The sequence below is a fragment of the Pelodiscus sinensis genome, chromosome 5, assembly GCF_049634645.1.
Source record: "Pelodiscus sinensis isolate JC-2024 chromosome 5, ASM4963464v1, whole genome shotgun sequence".
NCBI lineage: Eukaryota > Metazoa > Chordata > Testudines > Trionychidae > Pelodiscus > Pelodiscus sinensis.
Window position 1 is genome coordinate 107,136,543 of NC_134715.1, and position 18,427 is coordinate 107,154,969.

Sequence of the window (18,427 nt, forward strand, 5' to 3'; positions counted from 1 at the left end):
GAGTCCCAGTCCAGTGCCTTTTCTGCTGGATGGCACAAATCAGTGTAGTACTTGTCTTGCATTGCATAGTAGGCTCGGCCTTTCTGTTATCTCTATAAATTGTTAGAGGATGGTTTCTGGTCAACATCCTTGTGTTTAGGAAAATATAAAGGAATTTCTGATTATGGTACAGAATTTTTGACAGGACTGAAGATAAAATGCTACTGCTCTGTGTTCTCCAGATCTGTCAGATAGTATATGGCATAACTTATCCATTTGAAGATAGCTTTAGTTCCTGCATTTTATCCTGGTATCTGTTCTAGATAGGAATTGGGCCTTCCTGAGAGAAGTACATTGAAATATGTCATTGAAATAGAGAAGCCAAAAGGATGCAGAGACGGGGTTAGGACACTGCAAGGTTAGAGTATGGGGGGGGGGGGGGAGAGAATTGGGCCAATTATCTAAATTAATTGGACACCCAGTGGTATAGCTGAGAATAGAATTTGATCACTTAATTTCTGTGTGGATTAAGTGACAGGAGTCATACGTAAACAGGAGCAAGTGCTTTCAAGTAGGGAGTGCCAGATCACAGGAAGAATATGGACTCAGTGTGAACCAATTCTTGTCTTTTTTTCCCCCCCATCCCAGTATACAGAAGATGTATCACTGAAAATTGAACATATTAATGTAAATCTTAGCAGTGTAATTTTGCTGGATGAAATTGGAAAGCAGAACCTTCTGAATTTCAGCTCTTCAGGGATAAATGGAATAAACTTTGCAGCGTATTTGACAGAGGTAAGATAATGGTAACCTCAAATCTGGGAGGTCATTAACATCTGGAAGAAAATGCAGTAGTGCACATTTATTCTGTTTTGCCTGTTAAAACAAAGGTTGGTTCATGTGTGGGCTTTTAAGGGATCCAATTAGTTGGACAAAAGTACTTGAATAAGAGTACTGCTTGAGATTAGATCCATAAATAACTCAATATTTAGGGAAAGGGTTAAATTTATCTAACAGTGCCATAATTTTAAAGTAAATGTAAATTCAGTAGAATGAGAATAAGTTTGTTTTTTGGATCTTGTTTAGATCAATAAAAGTGTTACCAAAGTGGATCTACTGTCATTTGCTAATGATTTGGAAGCAAGAGCAGACCAGTTGGTGAGTTTTATTTGAACAATGCAAAGAATGTAGAACTGATGGCTATTCAATGCTAAAAGTTCCCTACACTTTGTAGTTTGTATTATCAACATTTTATCACTGTAAATATCCACCAACTGGATTTTGTATATGAACAGTCTTTGTTCCTCTCACACATGCACACATCCTGCAATGGGGTATGCGAAATACATATGTAACTCGTGGCATGTTTCATTTCTTTTAATATTATTCATTCTTCCCTCTATATGCCCGTGCACATCATTTCTGCCTCTATTGCCTTGGTTTTTATTTATAGAGTATTTAGTGGTGTTGCTTTTTGTTTAAGAAATTGGCAAATCCTGGAAACTCCATTTCAGATAATCATTATATTTTATGATCTCAGCTTAATGAGAAAACTGACCCAAATCATGGCGAGGAAAATCTATTTGAATACATTGTCCAGTTATTATGTAGTGGATGCTGCTTTTAGAAAATATTTATACTGGGTTAACAGCTAAACCCCCACCATGGGACTGAGGCTTTGTTGTGCTAGGCACTGTACAAACATCCACGAGATGGTATCTGCTGTGAAAGGCTTATAGGCAAAAGTTACAAACCAAAAAAGGATAGGAAATGTAGATAGCACTATACAAGCAAATTCACCTGGGGAAGGATCTGCACAGTTACATAGGCTAAAATCTCACATGTGGTTTTATATTTCCATACATTGTTTTTTTTAAATAAACTGACAATAGAATAGTGAGCAAGCATAAGAATCGGGGCCAAAGCAATCTGGTGTCCCACATAACATGGCCCTACCATATCTATGTTCCTGTACAGTGAGGGGTTCTCTCCTTGCAAAGAAGAGGAGGCAGTGGCATGAGGAACTCCTTCCACATCCTGAGGTGGTAATAGGAACACCTCCTTTTCCAAGAGAGACAAGAGTAGCCCCCAGTGTTTACTCCAGCTTGTTGGGTGCATGGGGCAGGCCTGCTGCACTTTCCTTCTTACCAGACATTCTCTATTTACGTGGTGGTGATGGGAAAGGCAACAAAAGTGAAGGTAGACTGGTGTGGTGTACTTGGAAGAACTGGCCACCAGCCTGGCCTACACACAGACAGTTCTCCCCTTCTCCCCCCACCTCTATTCCCATGCTGGGGGCCCTATCAGCAGAGTCATCGATGGGGGGAGCAAACGGGCAGCTGCCCTGGGGCCCAGCAATTTAAAAGGTTGTTACTTTATTTTCACTAAAGACCAACCCAGGTTTACACATATATTGCTTTTATTAAATGCTGCTGTTGAATTAAATGGAAAAGGGATGAACCTGATCACATGCATACACTCATACAAACAAGCCCCATCTTGCTTTTGCTTAAAGTTGTCTGCTGCTCAGGTGAGTTAAATGTGAGGGGGGAGAACTGGGAGCTTCTCTTGGTCTAGACTGACACTCTGATCTTGACACTGCTTCAGCCCTGGGCCTCCTGGCCACCAGCCATAAAGGACTGGCTGGGGGGAAGGTCTGTCCCAGCCCCACCCTTTCTGGGGCCAAAAAGCTGCGCTAGGATGCCAGGCCTAGTTTAAGGGAATGCTGGTAATTCCCAGCATCTGCTTTCATCCCTGGGGGATGGTGACCCCTTGTGCTCAGTTTTGGAGTTAGCACCCCATTAGTGCAGGTCAAACCTTTCATAGCTCTTGATTCAGGCTATCTGCACACTCATGCAGATAATTGGTTTGATTACACTGTTTTCAGTTTTTCTTTATGATTAGGAGAGCAAGACACCTTTTTAATGAAAGCCGAGATTTTTCTGTCATTGCCTGACTTGAGGCATTGGTGTCTAAAACACAGGTCTATATTGCCTGCATCTAGCCCTGGTAATTTAGGATTTGTTTTGTATGTTGGTGATGGCAAGGTCAAGTTAGAACAAGAAAGAAGATTGAGTTCAAAGGTTGGTGGGAGTGGCTTCATGCTAGACTTGAATTTACAACTCTGATTACTTAACAGTAATGTGCTTCTTCATTTGTACAGTACTCTGAAACTTTCACTGACTGTTCAGCTTTCATTATTCCTTTATTTGCTTCCTCTTTAAAATGATGTTGCCTTAACTGAACACCTTTCATGCAAAAATGTAGATGAATCTCCCCCAGAGGATGTTGCCACGAAGCAACATTGAACATGTTAAGTCTTCTGTTTGTACAACTTTCATAAGCACAAGGCTACTGTATTTTTCTTCATTAAAGTTATTACAGTGCATTCATTATCCATTTAACAGCCAAAGAATTGCATTCCAACAAAATGAGCTCATAGGAAATTTTCTCTTGAGTCAAGTGGGACACATCAAGGTCCAACATACTCAAGTCCTCAGTCAAAGCAGTTAAAGACCCTCCCCTTTCCCTGGAATTGCTCATGAAAGAGACTCTTTAATGATAGATTCTGCCACATTTATAAAATGAGATGATCTGTGATATTATAGTTTGGTTGTGGGTGCTTTAAAAAAATGTAGAGAAAAGATCGAGTCTGCTGTTAAGTATACAGTACTAAAATGCCTTATTTGTCACTGTGGAAGTTTTCCTGCTCTGTATTTAGTACTCCTTGGCGATGCCAATCAGAGTAATGGATGCGATCGTTGATGGAACAACATGATGCATTGGAATCCATGCAGGGAAGCGCAATTGCTTTGAAATTGACCCTAGCATCTAAGGATATTTGTATTTTATGATCCCATGCTGTTTTAGATAGCTCTGGATGTTTAGGTGAAGTTTGGAGGAATGCAAGCAATATAGTTGGAGATTTTATGTGTAGGGACTTATCTGGCAGCTATAGTACAGGAACTGAACTAAACCTCATTTGCTAATGTCTTGCTAATAGCAGTTGGTACATTTAATCTGCCACACTTGAGGGTTACGGAATGCTTTCTGACTGCTTATCAGCCCACTCCTTCAACATCTGTTCGGCCACTACAGCAATTTGGTTTCTCTTTATTGCACATTCTTCTGTTTTTTGCCTCCCTGTATTACTTCCCCTGAACGGTTGGGTTGTTTGTTACAGGCCTGGGGATTCACTCTCAGTGTGTCCACAGTGAGCTGTCCCACCAGGGATTCTAGAGTGTCTTCCCCAGGACAGTTGACATCTAGGCCTGTTGATGGCTCTTGTTTCTGGTATTCTTGCTGAATACCTTGAATTGTCTAGCCCCACTAGGAGTCCTTTGGCTGTTGCTTTTTCTCCCTAAGGAGCACAGATTCTAGGGATGTCTATAGTCTAAAAAGGACCTGTGGCCAAAGCTGAACTGGTACACCACTCAGTTTCCTGGTCTACTTTTACTTATTGCTCATGTTCAGCACTGGGTTTTGCTAACACATTGCAGGCATCTGTTTTCATCAATAGTTCTGTATCCACATCACAGACAAGTGTTAGTTGTACAGTAAGTGGATTCACGAATAAGAAATGACTGCTGCTCGTTGGTAGGGTCCTAGTTCTACCAGCCTTCTTGAAGCTGCTGTCTCTCTTCCCACTCATCCCACTGACAAACTACTTCACTGGGGAGAGAACCGATTTTCCTCTTCTCTGCACTGTGAACAAATTAAAAGCAAGTTATAGTTTTAAAAACAAATCTGGCCTATTTCCTTCTCTACATGGGAGAGAAAAGCAAGATCTTGTTGTCATCCGCATTCTCAGCAAAGGATTGGGATTTGAATGGGGGAGAGAGTCTTTCTGAATGAACTAGTTGACATATATTCATATATTTACTCTGATAAAAAAAATCCTTGGCACCAAATCTCAGACTGTGAGGCTACACAATTACAATGTAAATGTTCAGTCTTGGGCTGGAACCCATGCTCTGAGATCCATGTGTTATTGCTGGCCAATGTTCTGTTTAGTTCCAAGAAAAATTACCTGGATAAAAGGGGTAACTTTTCTATTTCCCTAGAATGAGATCTACAATGCATCAGCTAGTGTGCTTCTAATTGGTGCTGCCCTAGACTCTGATACAGTTAAGTTGAGCCATGCCACCATTGCATTTAAATGTGCATTTCTGAAGGAGTAAATACCCAGGAAATAGTGTAAATATTGGAAGTGACCCAGAAACACTGGAAAATGCCCCATGGTGGGAGTTAGTATACCTAATCCGAGAATATCTGTGGGTATTCATGATATCAGTGGATTCTGTAATTGTGCAAGCCATAATAGCAGTTGTGCTAATTGCACTGATTTGGAAAGCTAAGATATAGGTTTGGCAGTTGAGGGGAAAAAGGAGATGTATTAAATGTAGGCACTCAGGAATTAGGATTCTGCAGCTTCACAGTGGGGAACATTGGGTGCAAAGAAGCATATTTTAGGCATGAGAGAAGCCTACTGTGGATTTTAAGAGTGTTCTGAAAACACTTAGTATCGTAAGTGTAAGAGGATCACCATGTGCATGTAAGAAATTGCAAAGCAATCCCGTTTGAGAACAAGAAACGGTAAGATAGATAAGAAGCTAGAAACAACTGGTCTGAACTGAAACAAAACCCGTAATGTCAGGAGAGGAGAGTTAACATGGAAATGAGATGCTAACACATTACATAATGAACCCCCAAGATCATAAAAAGTTATAAATAAATGTGTGAAACACAGAGGAAAAAGCTGTAATGTCTGGTGCTGGAGGTGACTGACAGTAGTTCTAATGATCCTCCCTCTTACAAGTAATTGGTTGCTACTTGCTGAGTTGTTTTGCCTGAATAAATAGTTTTTAGGCCCATCTGTAAGGGAGCCTCAGTCCAGTGCCCCTCCTATTGTCTGAGTCAGGTCTGCACTGCAATTTTATATCACCACAACTCTAGGAAGCTGACCTGAGCCAACCGAAATTGTGCTGTGGGTCTTCTATCAGAGTATAGATAAACCCTTTTTTATGGGGAGAGAGGTCTAGAAATTGACTGCAAAGCTTTAATTTTCATAATTATTCAGCTAAGAAGGAGCCATTAAACAGAAAAAAAGGTGCAAATGTTCCTTTGCCAAATCCTTCAAAGATGGTACTATTTCTGAATGGAAATCTCCTGAAATTAAATGACTGTTTAAAATTGTACATATTTCAAAAAACTAGATATCCCTAAATCTGTACCAGTCCTACATGTTACTGTTTTAATCTATAGAGGGAAAACTATAGTCCCAGTGGAGGGCGCCATTGCACCTTGAGAGACAGTGGATAAAATAAGTGGTGCATTCTCTTAATAAGATCAGTCATTCTTAATGAGCCTTTCAGACATTAGAGCAAAAGTAATGTCTTTTGATATAGAGAAGAAAATGTGCCCTATGTGAAAAATCATTCTATTGAATTATTATAGGTGTTCTAACGTTTTTCTGACTACATTAGAACTACACATTGGTTTGTTACTGAAATTTCTACTGTGTTTAGGGTGCTTTCCCAGTGTTGTAGCATGTGTAGTACAATATGTTGCATATTTCAGTTTGTTTTATGCGCTGTGAGCAGACTGTACATGTGCATTAGCAATCAATGACATTTCTTTGTCTTGCCTGAGTCTTGATTTTGAAAAATATCACTTTACAAAAACCACACGGCTCAGCAAACTGAACTATTATGTTTACATTTGCAGCCCAAAGGAGCACTGGAAAATGCACTAAAAGGACATGCAAACAGTATTCGAATGATTCATAATCAACAAGTTGTTCCACTGGAGCAATCTATGGTAAAATATTGAAGTGTTGCACTATGAAAATATAATTATATTAAAATATTGGTATATTTTACAAACCACATAGTAGAATATCAGAAGTTTACTGTATAACAAATAACTCTTTTCTTTTGTGCAAATTCCATATTAATGTTTTTATGTATACTTATAAAATGCAAAAGCATATTTTGGATCTAAATAAAGGCATATGACGCACGCATGCGTGCGTATGTACATATGTAATTAAAAGCAAGGTCAGGCGCATTTTTAGCATAACAAATTCATTACCTTTGTTACTACTGTTGCATAATATTGTGAAAACCCGACTTCTTTTGTCCTTTTATTTTCTACTTTTATGTGTAGGATTTTAGAACAATACAGTAGGACAGGCGGGGGGGAAGTACATAGTCTAACTTCACATAATTTATTTCCTTTTTTGCACTTCATGTTGGTCAAAGAAAATAACTATAATTTGTACATTTATTTAATGGTTAGTTTACTTTCTGGGTTTTGTACTGTTTGAAGTCCTACAAGGTAATGTTTACAAGCAAAGAAAAATCTTCTTCCTTGACCTTTCAAATATATGAAAATGTTCCCTCTAACATGCTTTGCCAGGCACGTTTTTGTTTTGTTTTTGTTTTAAAGAGTAGCAAGTTCAAATCACAGCTCTTCTGCCAATTTTTCTCTGTGTATTCTGCTTACATTTTTCAGTTTAAATTATTTTAGCCCCTCGGGATCCAGTTCTTTTAGGTGATGAGCATCTCCTGGAAAGCCCCAAGGAACTGTCTGAAATCACTGGGCATTGGGAAGGTCAATATCTTCCCAGGGGCTTTCAGTGCCTCTCAGGAGTAGGGTTTAATATAGCAATATACACACACAATTCTGAATAGAAATGTAGTTCTGTCCCTGCGTTCCTCTTGTAGAGAAGTCTTGGGTCTCTCATTTATCTGCTGATCCTTCATTGTTTCTTTTCTAACTAACTCTTAATTATTCTCATCTTTTCTTTTTCCAAAACTGACTGTCAAGAAATATGTAAAAGCTAGGGTAAGTGATTTTTTCCTTTCCAAACGTGTGCACAGTATATTATTTTATAATGAGATTTAACTTGAACTATTCTCCCTTATCCTCAGATAAGATATCCAGTCTTACTGCTACAAACTTTAGTTGCATTTCAAGTCCTCCGTTCTTCTAGTACCCTATTCTGTACACTACTCTGTACTTCAGGAAAAACATTGTTTCCCTCCTAGAATCTCTCTTACACATACTGGTTGCTAGTTCCATTAGTAGAAAATCATTTCTTGGATAATGCAAGTAATGTACTAATATTAAGTATATAAAAATGTTATTAGTTTTGATTATCTGGGTGATTTGTTCTTCTACATTGCAGTAAAGCAAGAGGATTCTTACTTGTGTTTTTTTTGTTTGTTTGTTTGTTTTTGTTTGTTTTTTTTTAACCAGAGCACTTTAAATCAGAGCATTAGATTTCTTCAGAGGACATCATCTGAACTTACGGTAGGTTAGTCTCTGGCAATCAGAACTTAATTTACTTTAACTCTATCCTACCACAAACGTACAGGACATAATATTTGCAAAATTTTTATACTGACAGCTTTTTGGTAGCAGGAGTAGTGTAACACTTAATGAAATGCACAAGATATTTAGATGACGACTAAGTTCCATTTTTCGGACACCTGTCTCCCACTTAAGCCTCAGAGCAGTTCACAAGCCTGGAAAAATAGGAATAAGCACCTTTTTTGTGTGAACTCACCAGGCCCATCAGGCCGACAACCCCACCAGCCCACTGGGCAAGGTTGGGGGAATTGGCTCTGCACTCCCAGAAGGGCGGGCTGAGGCAGCCAGCCCTCGGTGCTGTCGAGGGCTCTGGTGGGAATTTAAAGGGCCCAGGGCTCCAGCCACTGCTGGTAGCCCTTTTTGTCCCCATCTGCAGGCCTGGCTGGGGAGGGGGAACATAGGTGCCAACTCTGTGGGTGCTCTGGGGCAAGAAGCTTGGGGGAAGGGATAGGGTGAGTCCTGGGGCCAAGCATCTACTGACTAGAGAAGTCAGTGCCTATGAAGGCAAATGGGGATGACTGCCCGCAGAACACTTAATTAGGGAATTCACCTGAGATCTGAAACCTTCCTGTTTCAAGCTGCCCACCTTCCCAAAGAGATAAGGGATTTGAAGTGGTATCTGCCACATCTCAAGTGAGTACCCTAGCCACTAGTCTATTCCGATGGTGGTGCTCCTGCAGACTCTGATGAAAGCTGTTCCACTTTTACATTAAACTGCTCTAAAATTCAATTATTCAGTAAACGAGTTGTTTTGTTTTGGGCCTTGCATGCAGTTTAGGCACCCAAACGCTTATCTTCCACTGATTCATTGGTGGCCTTTAGAGAGATGCACCAGGCTTCAGCCCTTTCCCCCACCTCCCATTGGCTAGCTTGCTTAATACCTAGCCTAGTGCATTGACTTTGAGGATCACAGACTAATGTCCCTATGTCTCCCTATTCACTGTGTAGGGAGCTGAGGGGTCTAACTCAGGTTTTGTGTATCAGTGTTGTCCCTGTGGTGTGGTTTTTTTGGTTTTGTTTTGTTTTGGGCACCTAAAATGTTAGGCATTGTGGTGCTCAATGTTTCAATTTCCACGTCTCTTGGCAGGTCTGTGACAGGGAATCTCAGGGCCTGAACTCTGGTCTACAGAGGTTAACGTGCCTTGGTTTCCTCATCTGTCCCCATCCCCCTGTAAAGCACTTGATGTTCAAAGTTTCATTTGATTATTATCTATCTAGGTAGTTACAGTGCCTAGGAGACACCCACAGATGGAAAGATATTTTGTGGCTATTTTTTAAACAGGCTTTTGTAATGTTTTAATTCTCACTTACAAAAACACAGCACAATTCGCTGAAATTATTTTGCAGTTACTCAGCAGTTTATTTCCCTCATTATTGAGGGAGGATTGCCTTACCTGGCTGCATGTTAAAAATAAGCCCATTTCTGTGCTTAGTAAAATGCTATCCACTGTCTAGTTAATGCTGGACATCTCCTCTACCTCTGGTACAGTGTGCCCAACTTGTCCCTTCATTCTTGCAGTCTCTGCCAAACTGCAGGAAACTTGAGCTTGACAGAGCTTCCCTAAGGCAGCCCACCTGCTTTCCTTCTCCATAGTGGCTAGTGGTTGTACAGCCAAGAGAGCAGCTGCCTTTATGCTCTGTTAGTCTCATGAGTATCGGGAACAGACGGGAGAGTGTCCTGGCAGCAGTTTTCCCTGTTACCACCAGCCTGTCTTAGCTCCTGTAGCAACAGTCCAGCTCCAGTAGTATTAGAGCAATTGTCACCCTGATTGCTTCTTGTCGGCTTTAGTTCTTCTTGCCACTTTCACACCCATGCATGGCAGCTGCACAAAATTCATTCAGAGCTTGAATGTCTTAGACCTGGATGTGCAGACTATTTGGTGTCCAGGAGGTGGCACATCTAAAGGACTTCCCCCCAGATGGTTGTAGGGAAGGAACAGAAACTTGGAAACTTTTTTTTTTAAATTCACCTTCAGTGTAAAGCTGGGAGTACATCATCCTTTGTGTGTTTGTTGGAGAGCTATCGGGGTGTTTTTGATATTGAAAGTGGTCTGGCTTTAAAAAAGAGGTGGCAAGGGGAGGAACCAAAATGTTTTAAGTAGTTTAACACTCTACAGAATAATCCACAGCTGAGATAGTTTTGCCCTATTCTCCTTTCCACATGCATACTTCTGCCGTGACACTGTAAAATTATTTTCTGAGGCAAGATTTGGCTTATCTTGAACTGTCATGCAGTCTATAAGTAAAGTGGGGATCCAGGCAGTGACTGAATGGCCCAGGAGATGAGGATCTCTACTCAGAAGGGAAGGGAAATGGAGGGCAACCTGTTGTAAAAGTATGAAAGAGAAAACAGGAAGGACAGCTGTCTAATTATAGGTTTGCCTGCATTGGGTTGTAGTGAGGGGGTCCATGTTGGTATTGAATGAATCCTCAGGAGTTCAGGATATTGTTGACCTACTATTGCCCTCACCATATTGAGTCATGTTTTTCTCAGACTTTAGCATTTTTAGGGCAATGATACTTTTTTCCCTATAGAAAGGGCTAAAAGACAATGCCAGCAGTGTTGTTAAAACAACTCCAAAAGGGCTTAGCTGTCTTATGTACATTCTTTTTCAGATAAAAGTAAAAAATGTGATTAGTGCGGTTGATGCTGCTCAACTTCTCATAAACAACGATGCTTCAGTGGTTATCATCCAGGTAAACTTTCTTACATTTGAACAGATGAAATGAAAGTATGGTGGTGTAGAGGTTTTATGTGAAAGCAGTTGTTTATTTGTTTGTTTTTTAATTTTTTAGGAAACAAAAAAGTACATGGATATGATAATAGGCTACTTCGAACAATATGTTGAGTGGGTCATGGAGTCGGTAAGATGCCCTTACTACTTAGAGGGGACTGTGGCAAAGCATTTAAAGAATTTAAACAAAATAAGTCCACTTTAAAATGTGTTTTTTAACATTTGTGCTCAGAACAGGGAAAAAATATAAACTGTTAGTGTATTTTATTATAAATGGAGTTTCCCTTCTACTGTAAATATAATGAAACAAGTAGTTGTTTCTGTGCATAGCAGTGTGCAAATGAAGTTATTACAGTGATGTTTCTCTAGGGGGCAAGTGACAGAGCGGTCCCATTTGTACTTTTCTCACCAAGCCTGCCTTTGTTTATGTGTTTGCTCACCCTCGTCTTAAAGGAAGTAGAATTATTTTTGTTCTGAGCAAAGGAAGTTAATTCTCCAAGGCATGATTTGCACTCCGGGGATAAAATATATTGCAGGAATTTGCTTGCGGGGGCGCTGGAGGGGGAACAGACCAGACGCTTAGTAAATGGCAGATAAAGCTTGTTCTAGGTATTGCAGGGTTTTTCTTGGTGAATTACTGGTACTTGAACAGTATTTCAATCTGTTGTAGATTGCTATGGACGTAGCAGCGTGCAAGCCTATTGCCAACGTGATAGACACTGCAGTAGATATTTTTTTATGCAGCTATGTAATTGATTCTGTGGTAAGAAATATTTCCTGTTCTTCAAAACTAGGGCCTTAAATTGGGAATTTTTGCTTGCACTGGCACTGAATTGTGACCATAAATCTCTGCCCATCATCCTTTGACTCTGCTATTCTGATGAGGGAGCTTGTTTAAATCTGAGTTTGGCCAAGGAGTAAGTGTTCAGATCTAGATTAAATTTAGTTTAAGGTATGGAGTTCAGGTCTGAAACCACTCCAAGGCTGGAGTTTCAATACATTCCAATTAGATTTTGTCCAATAATGGCAGAAATCTTGTAAAATCCACTGTTTTTATGCGACTTTGCCATCTTGAATATGAAAAGAGACCAATTCTCATTCAGTATCTGCATTTGAATCAGAAATGTTTTGGAGGACATGCTGATTTAGGGACTTGAATCTGAACTTCCTTGAAATTCAGTGAAGATTGGATCTGACAATCCAACTCTGACCCATAATTGCTCTGAGAATATCAGAATAAGGAAAGTACTGAAGAGAGAAATTCCAGACTTCTTTGCTGGAATCGAACATTTGAGTGAGGAAAAGAAACTCTTTTCAGATGGCCTGTAGAAAAGAAATCTTGATTCATGTACAGAGGAGAGCTTCATTATGTCTGAGGTGCTATTTGGAATTTTTTCTCACACTCAGAGGTGCCTAAAAAGTTGCTTGTGTGTGTTAAAGGAAAATGCGCATCTGTAAACCTCTTAAAACCTCTCCCACCAATTCTTTCTTTTCCTCGGTCTGAACCAAATAATAATAATCAGAACTTGTATACAAGAACCACCTCTACTTTTCTAAATAGTCAGAAGTGCCTTAATCCTGCTAATATGAAATTCTGAAACCTGCTGTCCTGCCAGAATCAAGTCAATTACCTACCACCAGGCAAACTACAGAACCTTTTTCTTTTGTTTTGCAGAAACAGAGAAGGAAAAAATATCACTCACCAAATCAGTTAACTGTAGATGGGTCAAGATCTTTCTTGATGAAAGATCCCAGCTGGATCCACATACAAGTCAAAGCTGCTTCCAGCTCATAGGAATCAGACTTAAAATATAATTAACAGCTGGGGCCAGCTAATCTGTACACTAATGAAATTTCTCACAGTTGTGAACTGCAGTAGTAGAGTCAGAAACTACTCTCAGGGGCTGAAAACTCAGCTTGTTATAGGAAACATAAATAAGGCCATTGCTGTTCACTATTGATGCAGGAAAAAATCATGGCTAGTAGGTCATTTCTAGGGACCCAAAATATCTTCCAGCTTGGAGCTGGCTGGTTGAATAGTAACATTCTGCTGATGGCCTCAACAACTGATTATTCATGTCAATAGGGACCTGCAGTGTTATGGACTATGCTGATGACTTCTGCTGTATGCTTCCAGAAACCACATAATTGACAATCTAGTAGTAATAAGGGTAGCAACATTAGCTAGTAAATAAAAGCCAATTTACAACTCTATATTTTCCCGTAAGTTCTAAGAAATAATGTGAGGGAAAAAACTAGCAATGGTTTACAACACTGATACAGTATTTTATTGATGTTATTTTCTTGTTTTTTGTCTTCTAGAATACCTTCTGGTTTGGTTTGGGGGGCTGTTCGGTATTTTTAATTCCTGCCATAATTTGTGCTGTAAAACTATCTAAATATTATCGTAGAATGGATACGGAGGATGTGTATGATGAGTAAGTATATAATCTGAAGTAGGCTAAAAAGAAAGTAGATACAGATATTTCCCCGAATAGGAAATATTTTATATAAAATATACAGTGCATTATTTAAACCTTTCCTATTGGCAAAATGAGCACCACAGTGTCTTCTGAAAGACAACAGATATGGGCTCTCATCCTGCAAAGTGCTCCACACAAGAAGATTTCCATATCATAACTGAGACAGTGGGGCTCTGTACCACAGTGTAGAAGGATCTGCCTATGAGAAGCAATTTGTGGGTTCAAGGCTTCAGAACTTCTTACACCCTTATTTAAAAATATTTCCAGATTGTCTTTGCTCAGTTATAGCATTAGGATAACTTATGCCTGCTTTCTAGTTGCCTTGTGTTAATTCTTTCCTTTTTTGCTCAATATCCTGATTATCCCTAACCAGTCTTTCCTTTTCACTTGCAGTTCCTCTGTCTCAGGGACTTGGCATTTTACTTTATGATAACTGTTTTTACTTATTTTCATTTTTACTATTTTTCTATTCTTTATTTTAGCTGTTCAGTACATCTGTGCACTTCATTTTTCAGATTTTATTTCACATTGGTCAGTTTACATGTACATTCACAAATGAATAGAGCAGCAGCAAGACATGTACTGCTATAACAAATATTGACTTACTAGTGTGTTAAGTTGATTTGCTTCTCCTTTTTTATATATTTTTTTTAGGGTTGAAACTATACCCATGAAAAAGTAAGCAATTTTTACTGGTATCTTTTAATTATTTTACAAAGGTGTGAAGATTTATATTTAGAATGTAACTCTCCACTACAAAAAGCAACACGTTTGGTTTAATTATATTTTATAATGTTAGGGTTCAATTGAACATAAATATCCCCATTAAATAATTGAAAATTGGAGCATGTTAAATAAGACTATTATAGAATTATTTGATATTCTATAGTATCAGGCTGCAAATTAAAAATAATGTTACAAAACAGACAACTTATTTTTATATAGTACAATACCATCATCCAACATGTTTTTGTAGCCATTTTGTGCATATTGCATCTTGTAGATAACATAGTCTTTTTGGTGTATTTATTTTGTTACAGTATGGAAAATGGTAATAATGGTTATCATAAAGAGCATTTATATGGTATACGCAATCCTGTTATGACAAGGTAAACCAAGTCTGAAACTGCATGCCTTCATGTTTCCTTGCTTAGTGCACTGTGCTAATTAGCTATCCAATTTTCTGCACATTTTAGAGTGAATGGTTTAACTTAATATTTGCTTTTTGCATGGTTGCTCACTAGATAGAACAAGTGCTGATGTTGAATGTCACCATAAACTAGTACCCAGTCATTTTTAAGTATTGAATTTTACGTTTCAAGGTCACATGATTCTACTTAGTGCCAGGTGGTCCCAAAATAATAGCTATTAAATTACTCAGCAATTAAAAGGTCGTGGGGTGCATGTTCACTTTTTTCTGGTTTTTTTTCATGCTTTTTTAAAAAAGTTTATTGGTGCAATTATGAATTAATACCCATTAAATGCCATTTTAATGGACACCTGGAGCATTACTAGATTATTCCTTTTTAAATTCTAGTTTGGCTTTTTCAATTTTTTTTGTGAGATGTCTAGAAATAGGCTACAAAGGAGAAGCAGCACTAGAGCAGAAAGATGAAGAGGAAACACGCAACAATCTCATCTTTTATAAAAGCATTGAGTAGCTACAGTAACTTTCCAAATTAACATAGTGTTTCTCTCCAACCTGTGCCCTTGGTGCAGCTTTCTAAACAGCTGAAGAAAGGCAACATTTGCTATGTGAGGGCAACAGATGGGCCAGTGCATATGGAAGGGTGGCGGGGAAGATGGATCTTTGTTACACCACGTATAAAATTAGTCCAGTTCTATATGGCCAAATAGCTAAGTCACAAGTCTGAGAAACAGTAGTTTTGTGGAATCTATTTACTTGCTATGAGACACTGGCAAGTCACTTAACCTCTGTGCCTTGGATTCCCATTCTGTCAAACAGGGATAATACTATTCACCTCACTGAACTTAACTGAGACTTCATGAATTGGCTTTGAAACATACATCTGAGCTCTTTCACTGAGAAGCTATATAAATAATTGACAAAAATGAAGAATAGTGAGCCACAGCTTTTTTTATATAGAACACATTGATTAGAATTAATTTTTATTGCTCTCTGGATCGTGGATGAGATGGCCTATGTTGACGGGGCTTGAGGTAAAAATTTTTGACAATCTTCAGGGCCATATCAATTGAACAAAAGTCTGTTTTGCATTGATTTTTTATTAATCAAGTATCTTCCCTAGGTTTCTTTTGGAGGAACTATTTTATAACCGTGGAATTACTCATTTTATAATTACTCATTTTATCCCTAACTCACTTAAGGACTAGATTCAGATTGCAGTTGTCTTAATGACAGTGAAATTACTCTGAATTGACTCCATCATAACTGATACTAGAATTTATTGTGAACTGCCACTTCCTTTTATTTCATAGCTGATACAGAGTTTGGAAAAGGTATCAGGGCTACCACACTAGTAGATCCTGGTGTCCTAGGCATAACTAATCAAACCATTTTCAGGGGTTTTTTTACCTTGCTTTTTCTGTTTCTGCAGCTCTTTAGTTTGTAAGTATTTCTAGAATCTTTGAGATGGTTAGCAATTAAGCCATAGAGTTTTAAAATGACAGGAACAGAAAACCTCCCCTTTTGCACCTGCAGTGTTAGGGATGCAAGTATGCAGGTTGCAGTTGCATTTGGACATCTATGTGATTATTTCCCCAGATCAGATAGGTAGAGATCTAAATAAAAATCAAATGCAGCTGCAATTATTTGTGTAAGCAAAATAGGAGGTTGGGTTAAGACCTTTTCTAAGTTAGATCGATAATGTTGAACTCATTATCTGATCATTTCCTTCCATCCCAAAACAAGACTTAGAAATAAAAGACTGCTGTATAATGAAACTAAACACATTTTCTTTCATTTAAAAACTTCAGTACATGGCAAGATGACTCAAGACTTATTTACAGAGCACTTGTATATTTCTGACACAGGCATGGTTGGTGGTTACACTAATGACAGTTGGCAGTGTCATGTGCTGTAGTTATGAAGGCAGTATACTTAATTCTTTGTTAGCAATAAAAAATATTTCTATGTTCTCTTTAGCTCTGTGGAACAGTGGTAGCAGATACTGGAAACATCAGGAGTAAGTAATGAACTTTTTTAAATTATTTCAACTCCTAGCCAACACATTCTCCCATTTTTAAAAAACTGCTTACTAAAATGTAAAAAAGGGCTTGTACACACATAATAGCAAGCTCATTGGTAGAGTGAAGAAGTTTATCTGACATACCCATGGCTTTCACTTGAAGACCATGTATGTATAGTGTGTTATATGAATATTGCAATGCTGCCTCAATTTTTTTTTACAGTTTTTTTAGTCTATTTTCAGGCTATAGATATGATGCTTAAGATTCTTCTAGAAGAAAATATGAATTTCGTCCAGCTATACTGGGATCTGACGTCACCATCCAAATCCCATGCCACTTGTTCTATGTGGCTTGTACAGTAAATCAGTCTTGAATCAAGAAAACCGTGTTTAATGTTCTGCCATTAACTATTGTACAAAACAGCTGAGCACCTCTTCTTGTTCACTACTGTTCAAAACTTGAACTAAAGTGGTGTTTGTTTTTTTACTTTTTTTATACCAGGGTTTCTATTTCACATCACAGTATGTATATTAATGTGGCTTGCACAGATTTTGTTTAAAGTTAACTACCCTACCATGATTACTCAAGTTCCTATCTTACCATTTGTTTGGGGACGTGTTAAATACAGTATATACACATTTACATAAAGAATACATTTTGTATACAGAGTCTTTTGTATATACATTTTCTTAAAATTGTTTTAGCTAAATTTTTTGATATTGTATAATATACTTCACAGATAAATTCATCTGCATGATTATTGTTGACTTCTGGTGCTCTTGTTGGACCACTCTGGAATAATTTTTAAATGTATGGGATATGCTAATGTATCACCTGTGTGTGTATCTGAAAATTAATTCAGTTGAAGGCTTTTTCTCTCTGAAGTTATTTAATATGTGATGACCTTTAAGTATAGATCTAAAAGATCATTTGGCGAGCAACTCATTTAAAATTACATTTTTTATGTATGTTGCAAGGTATGGAGTTCCCTGGATTTTGAATAATACTCTAATTAGAGCACGAGAGATGCTATAAAGTTGGTAACTTTTAAAATGCTTAATCCCCTACCCAAATTGCTAATAAATATGTGGATCTTTAAGGAGGCAGTGACTATATTTTTGCTAACTAATTTTTAAATTTAACTTTCTACTTAGGAATTTGAACACTTTTAGAAGGGTATTTTACATCACCAAAGTTAGGGTATTGCCTAGAATTTAGACATAGCAGTTGTGTTCCTGGATTATGAGACACACATTCACTGAAAGGGTTGTAACTGTTTACACACAAAAAATTAGAGAGGTAGAAAAGATGAAAGAACTGAATATCTTGAACTCAAGAGGAAGCTGATTGTATAACCATGTTCTTCATTCCTTTTCTAGAAAAGTTAATTGGTTTAAAATAAAGGTAATCCCACAAACCTTTGAAAATATAAAGCAAAACTGAACAGAGATACCAGTGTTATCCAGAATACGTTTATATGTTTTTTCACTCTTTTTTGGTCAGAAAGGGAAATATTTCCATGTGACAATATGTAGCATGAATGTATAGATATATGTTCAGAATTGTAGAATTCAAAATGTTTATTTTTAATTAGAATATTTGCAGTCCGCTTAAATAAAAAAACTTGGTTAAGAAATCTGTACATGATTCATAAATAACTATTTTATTTTTATTTTATTTTAA

At 38.0% G+C, this 18,427-nt stretch overlaps 1 protein-coding gene across 16 annotated transcripts in view; it reads left to right on the forward strand.

Moving 5' to 3' along the window:
* The window catches only part of PROM1 (prominin 1), an 88,753-nt gene extending 70,373 nt beyond the window's left edge, over positions 1-18,380 (forward strand). For 7 of the 16 annotated variants that reach the window (XM_025178398.2, XM_014580555.2, XM_075930701.1 and 4 more), the window contains 12 exons: positions 628-774; positions 1,066-1,137; positions 6,706-6,798; positions 8,242-8,295; positions 10,972-11,052; positions 11,152-11,220; positions 11,761-11,853; positions 13,413-13,528; positions 14,228-14,251; positions 14,614-14,682; positions 16,701-16,740; positions 16,976-18,380. In XM_025178398.2, the coding sequence (XP_025034183.1) occupies positions 628-774; positions 1,066-1,137; positions 6,706-6,798; positions 8,242-8,295; positions 10,972-11,052; positions 11,152-11,220; positions 11,761-11,853; positions 13,413-13,528; positions 14,228-14,251; positions 14,614-14,682; positions 16,701-16,719 (837 nt within the window). In that variant the 3' untranslated portion in view covers positions 16,720-16,740; positions 16,976-18,380. Of the gene's footprint in view, positions 1-627; positions 775-1,065; positions 1,138-6,705; positions 6,799-8,241; positions 8,296-10,971; positions 11,053-11,151; positions 11,221-11,760; positions 11,854-13,412; positions 13,529-14,227; positions 14,252-14,613; positions 14,683-16,700; positions 16,741-16,966 lie in introns of all 16 variants that reach the window. The other 9 variants (XM_014580564.2, XM_014580565.2, XM_075930693.1 and 6 more) reach the window with 8 other exon arrangements.
* Positions 18,381-18,427: the final 47 nt, after the last annotated feature.